The 17,340-nt window shown below is 43.2% G+C and overlaps 2 protein-coding genes across 5 annotated transcripts in view; one reads left to right on the forward strand and one right to left on the reverse strand.

The window, feature by feature from the left end:
- The window catches only part of tspan33b (tetraspanin 33b), an 18,613-nt gene continuing 1,273 nt past the window's right edge, over positions 1 to 17,340 (forward strand). Inside the window, exons 1-7 of one of the 3 annotated variants that reach the window (XR_011989688.1) lie at positions 1 to 3,923; positions 12,120 to 12,247; positions 12,551 to 12,625; positions 13,143 to 13,238; positions 13,394 to 13,522; positions 14,439 to 14,829; positions 17,092 to 17,182. Coding sequence is in view for 2 of the 3 variants with exons in the window: in XM_072710320.1 (XP_072566421.1) it covers positions 3,857 to 3,923; positions 12,120 to 12,247; positions 12,551 to 12,625; positions 13,143 to 13,238; positions 13,394 to 13,522; positions 14,439 to 14,681 (738 nt within the window). In the remaining variant the exon portion in view is untranslated. Of the gene's footprint in view, positions 3,924 to 12,119; positions 12,248 to 12,550; positions 12,626 to 13,142; positions 13,239 to 13,393; positions 13,523 to 14,438; positions 16,500 to 17,091; positions 17,183 to 17,340 lie in introns of those variants that run through there. The other 2 variants (XM_023794274.2, XM_072710320.1) reach the window with 2 other exon arrangements.
- LOC111834697 (tetratricopeptide repeat protein 38-like) overlaps positions 13,927 to 17,340 on the reverse strand; it is a 15,084-nt gene continuing 11,670 nt past the window's right edge. The window contains exons 14-15 of one of the 2 annotated variants that reach the window (XM_072710319.1): positions 15,410 to 17,194; positions 13,927 to 14,701 (exon numbers count right to left, since the gene is read on the reverse strand). In XM_072710319.1, the coding sequence (XP_072566420.1) occupies positions 17,107 to 17,194 (88 nt within the window). In that variant the 3' untranslated portion in view covers positions 13,927 to 14,701; positions 15,410 to 17,106. Of the gene's footprint in view, positions 14,702 to 15,409; positions 17,195 to 17,340 lie in introns of those variants that run through there. The other variant, XM_023794273.2, reaches the window with a different exon arrangement.

A 17,340-nucleotide genomic window follows, 5' to 3' on the forward strand; every position in this document is an offset into this window, starting at 1 on the left:
AGCTACCTGCAGGCCAAGCGGGATACAGCTTCGGCGGTCGCTGAGGCAAAAATTCAGGTGTGGGAGGAGTTTGGGGAGGCCATGGAAAACGACTTCTGGACGGCTTCGAGGCGATTCTGGTCCACCATCCAGTGACTCCGGGCGGGAAAGCAGTGCAACATCAACAGCGCTGCTGACCTCAACTCGGGACGTTTTGGGTTGGTGGAAGGAGTACTTCGAAGACCTCCTCAATTTCACCAACATGCCTTCCAATGTGGAAGCAGAGTATGGGGACTTGGGTGTGGACTCCCCTATCTCTAGGGCGGAGGTCGCTGAGGTGGTTAAAAAGCTCCTCAGTGGCCTGGCCCTGGGGGTGGATGAGATCCGCCCGGAGTTCCTTAAGGCTCTGGATGCTGTGGGACTGTCCTGGTTGACACGCATCTGTAGCATCGCGTGGACATCGTGGGCAGTGCCTCTGGACTGGCAGCCCGGGGTGGTGGTCCCCTTCTTTAAGAAGGGGGACCAGAGGGTGTGCTTCAACTATAGGGGGATCACACTCCTCAGCCTCCCTGGTAAGGTCTATTCGGGGGTTCTGGAGAGGAGGGTCCACCTGATTGTCGAACCTCGGATTCAGGAGGAGCAGTAATCAATAATTAAGAAACCTACAAAATTAATTAAAATCCATAAGTTCTATTAAAAAGAAATGTCTTAAGTCCTTTTTTAAAATTTTCAATAGTCTGTGGGGCCCTCAAATGGTCTGGGAGGGTGTTCCATAGACGCGGGGCGGCAGAACAGAAGGCCCGATCACCCATGGTGTTAAGTTTGGTCCTGGGAAGTAGGAGACGATTTGCATTTGTAGATCGTCGAGACCGTGTTAAACTGCTCTAAAACTGAAGCAATCTTAGTTGGTACCCCGCATCAGCCTCCATACCGAGTATTACGGTCTCCGGTCATGACATTTCCCTTGCCTCGTCAGTCATCAACCTTGGTGTTAGACTTGATCCTCAACTCACTTTTGAAGCTCATGCTAAACATCTCTGCAAGACTTCATTCCACCACCTCAGAAATATTGCAAAACTCCGTCCTACTCACCTTGCCAGACGCTGAAAAACTGGTTCACGCCTTTATCTCCTCCAGAATCGACTACTGCAATGCACTTCTCATTGGAATGCCCAACAAACATCTTCAAAGACTCCAATACATACAGAACAGTGCAGCAAGGATTCTGATGAGAGTTCGAAAATATGAACACATTACACCCATTCTTCAATCACTGCACTGGCTTCCCGTTTTTGCAAGGATTGTATACAAGGTTTCCCTTATCATTCACCAATGCATCCATGGAAATGCCCCCCTTTACTTAAAAGAACTACTTACCCCCCTAATCTTAACTGGAGAAAGTTTTGTTTCATCCACACACTGATCTCCTCAAGACAGATGCTGAGTTTCGATGAAGATGATGCTGCAGAGGAGTATTTCTCAGTTTTCATGTAAAGCTGTGTGTCATCAGCATAACAGTGAAATGAAATTCCATAGCGGCTAATGATTTGGCCAAGAGGGAGCATGTATAAAGTGAAAAGGATGGGGCCGAGAACTGACCCCTGCGGGACTCCACAGGTCACAGTGTGCGTCCGGGACCTTGCTTTTCCAAGGGAAATATACTCTGTCCTGTCTGTAAGATAAGATTGAAACCAAGACCAGGCAGTGTCATCTAGTCCAATGGTGTGATGTAACCGATTGAGGAGTATATCATGGTCAATGGTGTCGAATGCAGCAGATAAATCAAGAAGAACGAGTAGAGAAGGTGAGCCAGCATCAGCCGTCATCAGCAAGTCATTTGTGACTCTAATTAAAGCTGTTTCTGTGCTATGGGCAGAGCGAAAACCAGACTGAAATTTTTCAAAGAGGTTGTTGTATTTGAGGTGATCCTGAATATAGATGGCAACTACTTTCTCCAGGACTTCAGTGAGGAATGGAAGGTTGGAAATTGCCTATAGTTGGCAAATACTTCTGGATCAAGAGTGGGTTTTTTGAGAAGTGGTCAGATTATAGCGGTTTTTAAAGCAGATGGAATGTAGCCAGCCTGGAGGGATCGGTTAATGATTGTGGTGATCAAAGGAGTGATGGCAGAGATGTTTGCTTTCACTACGGCTGTAGGAAAGGGATCCAGAGCACAGGTGGAGGACTTCATCTTCCTAATAATTTCTTCAACCTCTTGATAAGAAACTTCTAGGAAGCAGTCGAGAGGCTGAGCAATCACATGCCGTGGATTGATGGTCAGAACAGATAGATCTGGTGGATCTTGGAAAGCCGAGCGAATTGAGTTAATTTTTGCTTTGAAGAACGACATAAAATCATTACAGCGCTCTTCTGTATTTTCAACAGGTATAGGAGTTTGTGGTTGGAGAAGTTGATTTACAGTGGAGAATAGCTGCTTAGAGTTTCCATGGCTGTTTTTAATGACATTTGAATAAAACTGAGACCGTGCCTCTCTAAGGGACTTTGAGTATGCCTTTTGATGTTTCCAATAGGCCAGTTTATGGACAGTGAGACCAGTAGCATTGTGACGCCGCTCAAGGGCACGCCCAGCTGCCTTCATTTTTTGTAGCTCATTCGTAAACCAGGGTGCTGAGCGAGAGAAGGTGACCACTCTGGATTTGACCGGGGCATGGAGATCCAATATACTGCTCAAGGTTTCATTATAAAAGTCCACTGCAGTATCAACTGATGAGAAGTTTACATGAAGAAGACTCTGTAAGTCAATTGTCATAGATACTGGGTTGATATTTTTCAAATTTCTAAAGCCGATTTGGCGTTTGGCCTTGATGAGAGGGGAAGGAAATAGCAGCTCCATGGAGACAACCTTATGGTCAGACACACCCAAGTCATGTATTAATAAATTGCTGACAAGGGCAGAGTTGGTAATGACCGAATCGAGCGTGTGCCCCCTAGTATGCGTGGGGACATCAACAAGTTGGCTGAAATTAAAGCAGTCCAATAATTGGAGAAAGTCAGCAGCAAGACGACAGGAAGGTGAATCTACTGTACATGAATATTCAGATCCCCAAGTATTAGAGTATTGGCAGAGGTTGTACTAAAAGTTGAGAGAAGCTCAGACATTTCAGTGATGAAAGATGGATTTGGTATAAGTGAACCATAAATGAGAAGTATTGCCATAGAAGGATTGGATTTACATTTAAATGCCAGGCATTCGAAAGATGACAGCTCAGGTAGAGGCAAAGGGGACATATCCAGGTCATTACAATAGATGACAGCCAGACCACCACCACGACCCCTGCTGCGGGCTTTCTGGAGGTAACAATAGCCTGGAGGACAAGACTCATTTAATACAGAAAAAACATCTGGTTTGTGCCAGGTTTCAGTAAGGCACATAAAATCCAGACACTTGTCCACGATATGATCTTGTATTAGACAAGATTTGCTAGTGAGAGACTGAGTGTTCAACAACTCAGCTTTAATACAAACAGAGGTAATGAGTCTCCGTATTGGCCGAAGTTGTTTTAAATCTGCTCCACGTTTTCCATCCCACTCCGCAAGTGGTGGTATCATGGGAACGCCAATGCTAATAGTCCGAAAAGCGCCAGTGCTCTGATGACGTGTTTGGGGTGCGACAGTGCGCACAGCAGACCAGAGCGATGGAATAGCGTGACCAAACCTGGAGTAAACAAACTTTCTACAGGAACTTCTGTGAATATAGCGGGGTCGACGAAGAAGTCCAAGTTGCTTGATAACTGATATACATAATGGAGTGGTGTTGGAGAAGTTGTTTAGCTCCATCAACTGATCGACAGAATACGGCACCATCATGCTGGTTGTGGAGAGCCGAACTTGCTGTTAGTTGCCCCCCAAGGACGCGATGCACAGAAGTGAACCAGATGGACAGAAGCAGGAGTCTCCTTGCGATACTATATCGGCAGCGGTATGTAAGTTGACAGTCACCAGAATCAGGAAAATCCGTGAAGTCCGTAAAATAAGTAAAAATCGGAAAATCAGAAAAAATCCGTAAAATCAGTACAACACAGTTGACATAGCAGAAAAACCACCAGAATCAATTATAATCCATACAGTCCGTAGTTGAACAGCAGAAAAACCCACCAGAGTCAATTTTAATCTGTACAGTCCATAAAATCAGTAAAAAAAAACAGTAAAAATCCGTATATCCGAATAATCAGTACTATCCGATTTGATAAAAGAAAACTCCTTTCAAAGTAAACTAGCAATGGTAATATAATCATATACCAAACTAGAGTAATCTATTGAGCTCAGACGGAGAAGCGGCAAACAGACCTCGCCAGCGTCCTCTCCAAATGTCCTCAGTACACCGTAATTCAATACGTGGCTCCACGTGGCTGCACTGGTAACATGCTTGTGTGTGGTTTTCACCCTGGCTGTGGAACAGTGGACCAGCTCTATACTCTCCGCAGGGTTTTGGAGGGTTCATGGGAGTTTGCCCAACCAGTCTACATGTATTTTGTGGACATGGAGAAGGCATTCAACCGTGTCCCTCGGGGAGTCCTGTGGGGGGTGCTCCGGGAGTATGGGGTGCCAGGCTTCCTTTTAAGAGCTGTTCGGTCCCTGTATGACTGGTGCCAGAGCCTGGTCTGCATGGGCGGCAATAAGTCGGACTTGTTTCCAGTGAGGGTTGGACTCCCCTTTGTTACCGATTCTGTTCATAGTTTTTATGGACAGAATTTATAGGTGCATCCAGGGTGTTGAGGGTGTCCGGTTTGGTGACCTCAGGATTAGGTCTCTGCTTTTTGTGGTTCTGTTGGCCTCATCAGACCGTGACCTTTAGCTCTCACTCGGACAGTTCGCAGCTGAGTGTGAACTGGCTGGGATGAGAATCAGCACCTCCAAATCCGAGACTATGGTCCTCAGCCAGAAAAGGGTAGAATGCTCTCTCTGGGTCGGGGATGGGGTCCTCCCCCAAGTGGAGGAGTTTAAGTATCTCGGGGTCTTGTTCACGAGTGAGGGGACGATAGAGCGGGAGATCGACAGACGGACGATAGAGCGGGCACTGCATCGGTCTGTCATGGTGAAGAAAGAGCTGAGCCAAAAGGCAAAGCTCTCAATTTACCAGTCGATCTACGTCCCTACCCTCACCTATGGTCACGACCTATGGGTAGTGACCGAAAGAACGAGATCGCGAGTGCAAGCAGCCAAAATGAGTTTCCTCCGTAGGGTGGCTGGGCTCTCCCTTAGAGATAGGGTGAGGAGCTTGGTCATTCGGGAGGGACTCAGAGTAGAGCCGCTGCTCCTCCGCATTGAGAGGAGCCAGATGAGGTGGCTCAGGCATCTGATTAGGATGCCTCCTGGACGCCTCCCTGGTGAGGTGTTCTGGGCATGTCCCACTGGGAGGAGGACCTGGGGAAGACCCAGGACATGCTGGAGGGACTATGTCTCTCAGCTGGCCTGGGAACGCCTCGGGATTCCCCCAGAGGAGCTGGATGAAGTGGCCGGGGAGAGGGAAGTCTGGGTTTCCCTTCTGAGACTGCTGCCCCCGCGACCCGACCGCGGATCAAGCGGGAGATGATGGATGGATGGATGGATGGATAGTTTTATCATTGCAGTCACGGATTTTAAAAAAATAGTGTTCCCATATGTTTCCTGGTCCCCATAAGGTAAAAAAACTGGTATTCATCACGTTGTGGGGACATTTGGTCCCCACAAGGTAAGGTATACCTGGACCACACACACACACCACACACGCACACACAAACACTCAGTTCCTGTATCTTTGTGGAGAATGTCCTTTCATTTATATGAGCATGACCCTAATCCTGACTATGACAACCCTATCCCTTACTCAGCCTTAACCTTAACCATAAGTAAGCTAACAAAGTACAAGACTTGCCATTTTTAGTTTTTTTCACAAAATTTTTTAAAAGTTGTGAGGACTGGAAAAAATAGATAAGTGGTAGTTATGAGTATACAGATTATACGAAAGACAGGTGTGGCCAATAACCCTGGAAACCATGCCCCCTACCCCTATTGGAATACTCTGCAGGAAAACATTTCATATTTTTTTTCTTTTGGTTTCTTAAGTCTTTGTTTATTACAAATTAGTTGAAAATTAATTAATTAACTTGGATATACTGTGGGCCAGATCCTGGACACCCCTCTGACTTTGGCAGGTCCAAGGTGCGACTATTCATTAGTCCATCCATCCTCCATAATCACTTTTCCAGTGCAGGGCCTCCATCACCCGGGAGCCTATCCCAGAAACTGCACATTAATTAAACAGACAAGAAATGAAACTCTGGAAAGTCTCACTCCAATTTGATGAAAAGACCATATACTCTCACACCATTTTTTATTTTTACCCTGGAAGTCCTCTCTAGCAGGAATTGTACTTGTTACGACCACAAGGGCAGGGACGGACAGGTGCAACTCCTCTGACGCCGATTAGTCTTCCTTTAAGAAGGAACGCAAAAATACGGAACTAATCGCGAAGTATTGAGCTGATGAAAAGAAGCCTTACTGAGCGTTTTCTTGTCCTGCGTCTTCCCGATCCCCCTAGCCCTGCCCATTTACCTGCTGTCTGCTCCTTACCTTTTGTGCCTTCCTTCCGCAGTCCAGTTCCTGTCCCTAACTTACCTGCCCTGCTGAGTCCGACTTTCTCTGTCCTCCAACCCTCTCGTTCATCCGTCCTGTGCCTCTCTGTGGGACTGACCTACTGGCTACCAAACCCCGTTTCCGGACACCGACTATGATCCTCGCCCACCGTTTCCAATTCTGTTTGCCTGCTCTCTAAGCAAAGAGAAGCTCCATTTTTACGCACAGCCGCTCCACTGTCCCAAGCGGCTGCGCCTCCCCTTTGGGGTGGGGACGGGAGATCTGTGTCTTCACTTACCTGTTGCTCATCTTATTAAAGCTCGGCTTTCCTCACAGTCCTTGGTTCGTTTCTCTCTCGCTTACCCCGTGTGACAGAACTCATACTTAAAAGGATAAACAGGCCACAGCACCATCAGTTTTCAAATGGAATTTAGCCTTTTTTCCAGAATACACTGGAGTGGAACGATCAACCAACACATTACTACGGTCTATTGATAATTGACATTTCTTTTGGGGATCTTTAATTGAACATCCCTAATCTTTACTGGTTTGCCTCTTTTAGAAGTCTGAGTCTTCTGTCAACACTCTCCCAGGAGTTGAAGGATTTTCCCTCCATTTTCATTATTTAGCCTTTTTAAACTATTTCTAGCAAACAACTGGGCTTTTTGTGTTAAGTGTATACTTAATAGGTATTGGCAGGCAAGTTTTTTAGAACAGGGGATGTGATAGGAAGAGAAATGGGACTTAACGCTAAACCCCAACACCACCTCCTTGAGCAAGCTTATACAGTGAAACCCAGCTTAATTTACATTTCTATGAGCCATTCTAAATAAAAGAGCCCACAACATGCACCTTTAGGTCTATCTATCCAAAGCACCCAGGTTAAAGTTTATAAATCCTTTACATTTGTGGTCTCTATCCACCAGACTGATGTGCACAGTTAAACAAGATTTTAGGGCTCTTATTCACAAAGCATTTTATCTTTCCACTAAGAGTACTCCTAAATTGCACTAAAAGTTTTTAACTGAGTTTTTTTCGTAAAACCTACCCACAAAGTGACTGAGAGCAACTATTAGTAAAGAAAAGAATCAACTCCTAGGCTAAGAGTAAGACTCTGTTGCTTTGGCTGACGTCAGTCCTAATGCACGAGCTTGCCTGCAATAACCACGGGGATTGGTGGATGAGAGATCGGTATGTGTTGATGAAAATGTATGTACACTAGATCAGGACTTTGGTGTCATGAACTCACTGAAGGCACTGTGGGGAGATAAGCACAGGAGTCCAGGAATATAGGTGAACTCGGGGTTTATTAAAGGGATGACACAATCAGGAGCACAGGAACATAAGAACTATACAAACGAGAGGAGGCCATTCGGCCCATCGAGCATTAGTAATGTTAAGACGTTAATGAACGGACTGGGGAAACATACTGTAACGCGGACTTAAATACACAGAACTAATTAGGCACAACTAGAAACAGATGATAACATGGGGATTCCACACGAGGTAACGAGCAGTGCATGACATCTGGGCTACCCATATTGCTGTGTGACAGGGGGCATTGTCCTGTATGAAAATTGTTGACTGATTGGGTGATGAACGCAGAGAAGGAACTACATGTTGTCGAAGAAGGTTCTGATAAACATTTGCATTCACTCCGCCATGTAGCTGTATAAGTGGCCCAACTCCTGCTGCAGAAAACATTCCCCAAACCATGACACTTCCTCCTACACCTTTCAATGACTTCTTAACACGGTTGTGGTTCGGTCTTTCCCATCAGACCCAACTAAATTTAACTTACTTTCATCACTAAAATGTTCTTAAAATGCTCTTCATCCAAATGCTCTTAAATGTCGAGACACCGTATGACGAGACAAATCCTTACCGCATTCAGCACTGAATTGGCGAGCAATTCCAGCTGTAGTGTTGAAATGATTCTCCATTGACATTCTCCGCATTATCCTCTCCTCTCTTACATTTGTATTTCGTGGACGACCAGCCTCCTTGGGGGACTTGAATGAGTTTTTGACATTGTAATGGTTCAATATTCTAGAAATCACAGATTTGGAACGAACAACTTCTATTGCTATGGCTGATAGGGTCATCCCTTCATCTGGACAACCTGCTGCCGGAGCATTTCAGTCACTTTAGAACAGCTTTAGAAGATAACTTCCAAATCGGACTACGTAGTGACCTTGACATTTAGGAAATTAAAACTAGAGTCATCTGCTTCTGGCTAGCTACCTGAGGCTAATGCTACATGCACAGAAAACATGACGGAAAAAGAAAGTAATTTTCTCTCAATTACAAATATAGACTCATCAAAGTTTATGATAAACTGCCAAAACCGAGCCAATGAAATGCAGCAGCGAAACTACAATAAGATATATTTTATGTACAGTACTGCTTATAGTGTATTTGAATTATACACAACTCAGTAATTTAATTTGTGCAGTACTGTAATTGTACTGTTTTATGAACGAGTTAATAGCATTCAGTAAATAGCAACACTGTCTTTTATTACCTTATATTTATGTAATAAATATACAAATGTCAATTAGATGGTAATCTGCCTGAGACAAAGAAAAGAAAAAATCGATTATAATGATCATCCGTTAATAGTGATCAATTTCACCTAGACAGACATGATCACTGTAAGTGGTTTCCACTGCATATGATTGGGCTGTTTCTGTTTGTTGAAGATGTTATCGCATCTCTCACAAGCTCCACAACAATCATTATTCTCTCCCAACTGTTTATGTAATGGTTCCAAGACATTGCGACGTGGATTGACAGCAGCCATTTTGCGACTGTTTATGAGTTGGTCTTACTGACTTAGGAGACCTCTCGACTACTTTTTAGTTCTCCCAGACTTAGGTGCTACTTTTATGAGTCCTACATTTAGGACTCACACAGCCATTATTTCTCCTAAGTTAGAAGCTACTTTAGCCTTAAGATGCTTTTTGAGTACAGGCTCAGAAGACTGAGTGGTCAATAGCCCCTTTAAATGGAGCTTCAGGAAGTGGCTCCTAAAATTATCCATGCCTATGCATAGGAATGAAGGTCAACAGGTCACGCTGCACTGGGCATTGAGAGATGCACAGACATCTGGGTAATGGAGTTACTTGGGGGAAAATAACAGGCAATGAACTTTGCTTCTGCTGAGCAAGGGTGGATGCATTGTAAAATTTCTTGTAAAATTTAGTCACTTATATGTGCACAGTAATGGCTTACAATTGTTTTGAATAAATAATTAATGTTGTATTTTTCCATTAGTATGGATTAACAGCAGGTTAGCAGTTTCATACAAGACTCAATGAAGTTTCATTTCATGTTTCATGTTATTTTACTCTGGTTTTTGAGGAAATGTTGCTAGATAGAGCAAATTCCAGAAGTCACATTAGGGCATTTGACAGTGTGCAAAAACCCCACAGTATTGTCCTTCCAGACCCATGTTTCAGTCTAACACACAGTGGCCCGCTAATGGTGTGATCCTGTTTGTGAATATCCCCATATGTTTAAGTTCATTTACTATCCAAATAGTTGTTTCTATATGTATTTTACCTAAGAATTGAGGGAGTGCAAAAAGGCGAGCACCCAGCTCATCAACTCTGTGCAGACCTGCATTTTTGTTCCATTAAAAATTCAAAGTGAATCTGAAGGCTCTGAGGCCATCAAGTGGTGGAATCTTGCACTGCAGACTCATTAGAACATAAGAACTATACAAACGAGAGGAGGCCATTCGGCCCATCAAGCTTGCTTGGGGAGAACTTAACTAATAGCTCAGAATTGTTAAAATCTTATCTAGCTCTGATTTAAAGGAACCCAAGGATTCAGCTTGCACTACGTTATCAGGAAGACTATTCCATACTCTGACTACACGCTGTGTAAAGAAGTGCTTCCTTAAATCCAGTTTGAAATGTTCTCCCACTAATTTCCACCTATGACCATGAGTTCTTGTATTTGAACTAATGCTGAAGTAACTATTCGGTTGAACAGCATCCAAACCTCTTAGAATCTTATAGACCTGGATCATGTCCCCCCTCAGTCTCCTTTGCTTGAGGCTGAACAGATTTAGCTCAAATAACCTTTCCTCGTATGACATTTCTCTAAGACCAGGAATCATTCTTGTGGCCCTACGCTGCACCTTTTCTAAGGCCACAATGTCCTTTTTAAGATATGCACACAATATTCTAGGTGAGGTCTCACCAAGGAATTGTATAATCTTAGCATTACCTCCCTTGACTTAAACTCCACACACCTGGAGATATACCCCAACATCCTATTGGCCTTTTTTATTGCTTCCCCGCACTGGCGAGAATGAGACATGGAAGCATCAACATACACACCAAGGTCTTTCTCATAATCAGCTACCTTTATTTCAGTAGGTCCCATAAAATACCTGTACTTTATATTTCTGCTCCCTACATGGAGTACCTTACATTTGTCTATGTTAAATTTCATCTGCCAGGTGTCGGCCCAGTTACTAATTAAATTAAGATCCCGCTGTAGCTGCTGAGCCGCTAGTTCAGTATCTGCTACACCACCCACCTTGGTGTCATCTGCAAATTTCACCAGTTTACTGTATATATTGGTGTCTATATCATTTATGTAAATTAGGAACAATAGTGGTCCTAAAATTGAACCCTGCGGCACCCCACTATGAACACAGGCCCACTGTGACATTGAGCCTCTTATAACTACTCGCTGCTTCCTGTCCGTTAACCAGTTATCAATCCAGTTCGCTACAGTTCCTAAAATACCTGTCGCTTTGAGTTTAAGTGAGAGCCTCTTGTGGGGGACAACATCAAAAGCCTTTTGGAAATCTAAGTAGATGACATCATAGGCCTTCTTATCATCAACTTCCTGAGTAGCTTCCTCAAAAAACTCCAACAGATTTGTTAAACAGGATCTACCTCTCCTAAATCCATGCTGGCTATCCCTCAAAATGTTATTTGAGTCCAGGTAATCTACCATTTTCTCTTTGATTATAGCCTCCATAACTTTACCAGTTATACAAGTTAGACTGATTGGCCTATAGTTTGACAAATTACTTCTATCCTCTTTTTTGAAAATGGGCGTTATGTTGGCATGCTTCCAATCAGAAGGTACCACACCTTCAGATAAGCATTCTGTAAAGATGTCTTGCTGAAAGAGCAAGTGAGCAGTAGTCAATATGCACTCAGGATTGATGGGCTCTGCACAACCTACCAACATGACCATTTATATTGGAACTTGCTAAATGGAGTATGTTCTTTACTGCCTTCCAGATGCTCTCCATGTTGATTGTCATCATTGGAGTGTATGCCAAAACCCAGTAGGCCACAGATAAGACTGAAGCATCCTCCAACTGATCTGGAGGACCAAGACTCATTTTCAAAATCACCACTGAACACTTGGTCAGCCAGCAGCTATGGTGTCCAAATGGTCCTAAAGAGATATTAATTTTGAGCCTTTAATACCATTTAAATACCATTTACTACCAATTAAAATATATGTTACTAACAATGTATCACCGAGGTAAATAGCTGCAGAATTTTCTTGTGTGTTTGTGCCTTCCACAGATGCAGTTCAGGACACGTTCTTAGTTGACCCAGCGGTCATTCTGATTGCATTCGGAGTGGTCATGTTCTTCATCACATTCTGCGGTTGCACTGGAGCCCTGCGGCAGAATATGCAACTCTTTAAAATCGTGAGTGGTTGGCCCTTCATTGCCTTCTCATCCTCACATCATGATGAGAATATTACCCTGAAATCAGCCTGAGGGGCACAAATGACATCAAAGGACAGTCCATCCTATCTAATGCACGTATAATATCCATTTCTCTGTGTACCTAGAATCTGGGGAAGAAATGAATTAATAAGTTTAGGACCTGATGTTTCTTGTCTGCAGTGAAATCTTTTCTTATGAAGTGCACGTTCCTGGTTTTTCAGGAACGTGTTTCACTGAGCTGGTCTGACCACCTTACTTGACCTCTCCTTCTGCCCACCCTAGTTTTCTCTCAGCCTGACCCTGGTCTTTCCCATCCAGCTTTCCATCGCTGTGCTGGGATTCTTTTACTCCGACCAGGTTTGTCCACACTGTCTATGCTGACCAGGCCAACGGCCCACCCACACCCACCCACACCCACAGATTATGCTGAAACCTAAAAATGATCCTTCTGTCTATCCTGTCTTACTTTCTAAGAGACACAGAGACACATATACAGAAGATAGCAAGCTTATGGGTCACAGTGCAGGGCTAGCCAGCATGCAGCGCTCCCCAGGATGCTGAGCCCTGGGTGCACTGGGACCCAGGGCTCAGCATCCTGATCATCATCATCATCTGCTTTGTAGAGCAGGAAATGCTGGTACAGCCTCAGCGCTGCTACGATACTGGTCATGACTTCCATTAGACACCAAATCATATATTTTTTATCAAATCAATCAATTTGCTGTTATTAAAGATGTTATCAGCAGGTTCAGGGGAAGGCTAGGTGGACAGATGTGTAAAAGAGGCATTATGAAGCTGGAATTTCATGTTAGTGTTCCAGGATTGACACTAATCTGTCCAGACATGCTCATTTTTCTTTTATTCCCCATAACAGACTCGTGACACACTTGGAAAGTTTGTGAAAAAAGTCATTGTGCACTACAGAGATGACCTGGACCTGCAGAACCAGATGGACTACATTCAGAAAGAGGTAAGACAGACCTCATCTCCTAAAAGATACTTCCATTGAGAGACATGTCCCTGGTTTGCCTCAAGAAAAGCTAGTCTCTTAAAATCACTTTAATGATCTCCAGTGATATGCTCCAGGTGGGTGATGTAATCAGGTAAAACAACTTCATGCTTCAGTTCAAGTGCTGTGGGTGGAACGACTACACTGACTGGTCCTGGAACCTCTACTTCAACTGCAGCCCAGACAATCCCAGCACAGAGAGGTGTGGCATTCCGTATTCCTGCTGCATCCCTCTTCCGGGAGAGGTACAGTAGGGCTCCTGAAGGAACAAAACCTCACCCACGGTGCCCAGGGGGTCACTCACTTGTAGGACAGCTCTCATAATCTCCCCGGGTCCTACCAAAGCTTAATCCACCCTCACTGTCATTTTGAAGTCATTTTTGTCCCAAGTGAACTTTTAATTACTTTAGTTGGAGCGAGTAATATTGATCTCGATCCATCAAGACCCTATATGGAAGAGTATCACTGGTGCAAATGAAAATGGACAAGTGTTTCCTTAGCTTTCAACTTAATTAGGATAAATTGTTTGGTTGGATAACTGGTTAGGAGCTAGAAAGTCTTAAGTTTTATAACTGATTGTAATTTGATTCAGACAATTTTACACAATGAAAACATCTTTGCTAAAATAAATCACAATGATAATTTGACAGAAGGCCCAGATTTTCTTTATTAATTGATTGAAACCCAAAGCATCAGACACAGTCTGTGAACTGTTGTAATAAGGAAATCTTTGCCCCCTTTTGATTCAATGATATAAGAAGCACGGTTGCCCCTAGTATTGTGACGACCCTCAGTCGCCTGTGACCCAGGTTAATGCCAGGACAACACAAGTGACAACAAACAATAGCTCAAAGACACCCTCACCATCTCTCAAAAGAAAATACTGAGTAATCATTGTGTATCCAGCTAATTGCTTTAGTGAGCTTTTTAAAAAGGCAAAGGTCTCAGGGGAACAAAAAACTGCTAAGTGAAGATGTCTAGCATGATTGAGCTTATTCACTGACTTAGTGGTTTGTCACTGTAGCCAAATGATGGATCACCAGCTCTTGTTTATTCCTGGATGCATCCCCCAACCAGTCCCATACTCCTTCTGTTCCTTCTGGTAGGAACAAACTTAGAGTATTAAAGCTTGTCACGCAGGTCTCTTTCTTCATGCTCCAGACTGTCATCAACACTATGTGTGGGTTTGGGGTCCAGACACTGAAGTACCTGGAAGCCGCCAAGTCTATCAACTCAGTGGGGTGTGCAGACAGGGCCGTAATATGGATCGAGTCCCACCTCCTGCTTGTCGGTGCCCTGGCTCTGGGCCTTGCCCTCCCTCAGGTAGTGTATTCAGACAGGAAGTGGCTCTGTAAGTGCCGAAACATCCTGACATGCTGCTTCTTGTCTTCCCTCAGATTGTAGGCATCGTGCTGTCCCAGATCCTAATATCACAGATTCAGAAAGAGATTGACTCTGTGTTGTGATCCTTGGAAAACCCACTAGAGAAGCAGCCCTAATGCTGTGGCTCTTGGTCAAGTAAATGTTCTGTGTTACAAGTATGGATCCACAGGTAAAACACATATATGCTCAATTTTTGACATGTTCAGCGAATTACTTAGCATTTCTACATGTGAGGTGACAAAAGGACTATTTACAGAGATTATTTATTCATTTGTTTGGTTTTCTATAGAAAATAAAAAAAACATAAAAATCCCAAAATGCAAAAACTGGGAAAAACCAAAAATAATCCCATAAATCCTTCCATGAAGGAAATCAAGTAATAATAGAATGACAATTATAATTGTATTAAAATATATTTTTAGCAGGATGAATTTCTTTTATCATTCATTTCTAAATAGAAATGTAATTTACAGTACGTCTACTACTAATTCATTACATATTTGGTGGCCCTCAAATAACAAAGTACCAGTAAGTGTACTCTGTGTATGTGTATATGAGGAACTCTATCGCAGTGTATAAAAAATGCATATTGCATGTGACTGTTGAGAGTATTCAATGAGCAGACATTATGCTGGAGTGTCATATGTGCTATGGATGTTGACCTGGACATGGCAGAGATTTTAGAACCTGCTGGGCTATTGAAACATTACTAGCACTATTTCAGATATCAGAAAACTACATATACTTACTCAACAAGTTTGACTCCACTGATTTTACTTTAATTTAAGTCAAATTCAAGTTTTGGAAGCTCCCCCACAGAAAAAAAATGTGAGCAGTGGCATTTAATGCCTCCTGTCATCAGTTTTCCTGGGATGCCTTCTGTAGAATCCATCCATTTTCTGAAACTGCTTATCCTACTCAGTATAGTAGGGAGTCTGGAGGCTATGGGCGCAAAGCAGAGAACAACCCAGAATTTGTCACCAACACATTGCAGAGCGCATTCACACAAACAATTTGATAACTCCAATTAATCTCAATATGTTTTTGTAATTTGGGGTGGGGAGCAGACTAACTGGAGGAAACCCTATGACAACACAGTATAAACATGTGAACACACATTTGGAGCCATTGGCAGAGGCTTGAACCCTGATTCCAGAGATGTGAGGCAACAGTGCAAAACCACTGCACCACCCCTTTGTAGAATGTGAGGAATGAATATTTGTAAAATACTCCCAGCCTCAGGACACTCTTTTACTTTCAAATCTCCATTTAAGGCTCTTTTGCTCTCTATGTCTGTTCAGGGCTCTACAGTATAACAATACTTCTTCTGTCTCCTAGTAATAATAACTTAAGTTGTTTTTATGTGATTATGTTATAAATAAAGCCAATAAATTCAAATTGCATATAAAATCCCTCGTAAATGGGAGAGGGTGGGTGGGTATTGTCTTTTCAATGATAGTGGTACTGATTGTGTAAGGCAATGTTTTCTGTCTTTCTTTTTCCTCTTTCATCTGGAGCGTCCAGAGCACAGGGGTTGAATACTTTGCAGTTATCATTTTCTTTTAAAGGATTGCTGCCAAAGGGCAGCATGGTGGTGCAGTGGTTGGCAGTTGCCTCACACCATTGAATCCCCGCCCCCCCACACAAAGTCCAAAAACAGGCTGAGGTGAATTGGAGTTCCCAAAATGTATGTATGTGTGAGTGTGCCCTGTGATGGGTTATTTCCTGTCTTGTGCCTGTTACTTACAAAATGAATGAGGATTTGCTGACAACTAATTGATAATGATTCTGAAAAATTCCTGTGAGAGACTGAGTTTGTAATAAAAATACTGCCAAGAACCATATGTGTATGTATTATTTATATTTCAGGCAAATCTAATCATTTGGGGAGTGGTCTTACCACTAATTGCATTTATACCTGTATCCACCCCAGTCTCCAGTCTCACAAAGGAAAAGAAAACTCTTCTTGATGTTAAAGACCCCCCCTTACCCCCTCCCTTATAATTGTCATCAAAATATATTTTACTAATTGCAATCTTAACATTACAGTGAATTTAATGTATTGCTTTCTGGCAACATATTCATTGAAAAGTAATATTTTCAGTACTACTGAAATGTGTTTCTCAGCTGTTTATATGCTGGAGTTACATTTGATAGCATCATTGTGATTTCAGTTACAGGCTTGCTGCTAATGTTTTTTTTCTTTCTTTTTTTACAAAGGACTTCTTAGGGTGATTTTTGTATTTTGGTTTCCTAAATTGTTTTCATTAAGTTGTCCTGTATCTTTTCCTGGAAAATGCTGCAAATGTTATCATGCTCATTTCATCATAAAAAGCATGTATCATTAGGCCAGGTTATTTTGCAAAGTCAATCAGTCATCCATGGGACCCAAATCACTGATGCTGCAGATATCATTGTCTTTCTGGCACAGGAGACTGTCCTCTGTCTATCCCTGCAGACCACTGGCCCTCAGGATAAGTCGGTGCGTCAGCGGGGAGTTGGGCTGAGCGGCGTCTCGCTCCGTGAGTAGGCGTCTGTAGATACAGCACAGGACATAGCATGCCTGAGCCAAATCTGATGCATTTATGGCTTTCAGGCAGGGGCAGATTAATTCACGGGCTATCCTAGGATATAGGGCCCCAGAAATATCAACAAATCCCACCTTGGGAAAATTATTACA

Source organism: Paramormyrops kingsleyae, chromosome 3 (assembly GCF_048594095.1).
Source record: "Paramormyrops kingsleyae isolate MSU_618 chromosome 3, PKINGS_0.4, whole genome shotgun sequence".
Lineage (NCBI taxonomy): Eukaryota > Metazoa > Chordata > Actinopteri > Osteoglossiformes > Mormyridae > Paramormyrops > Paramormyrops kingsleyae.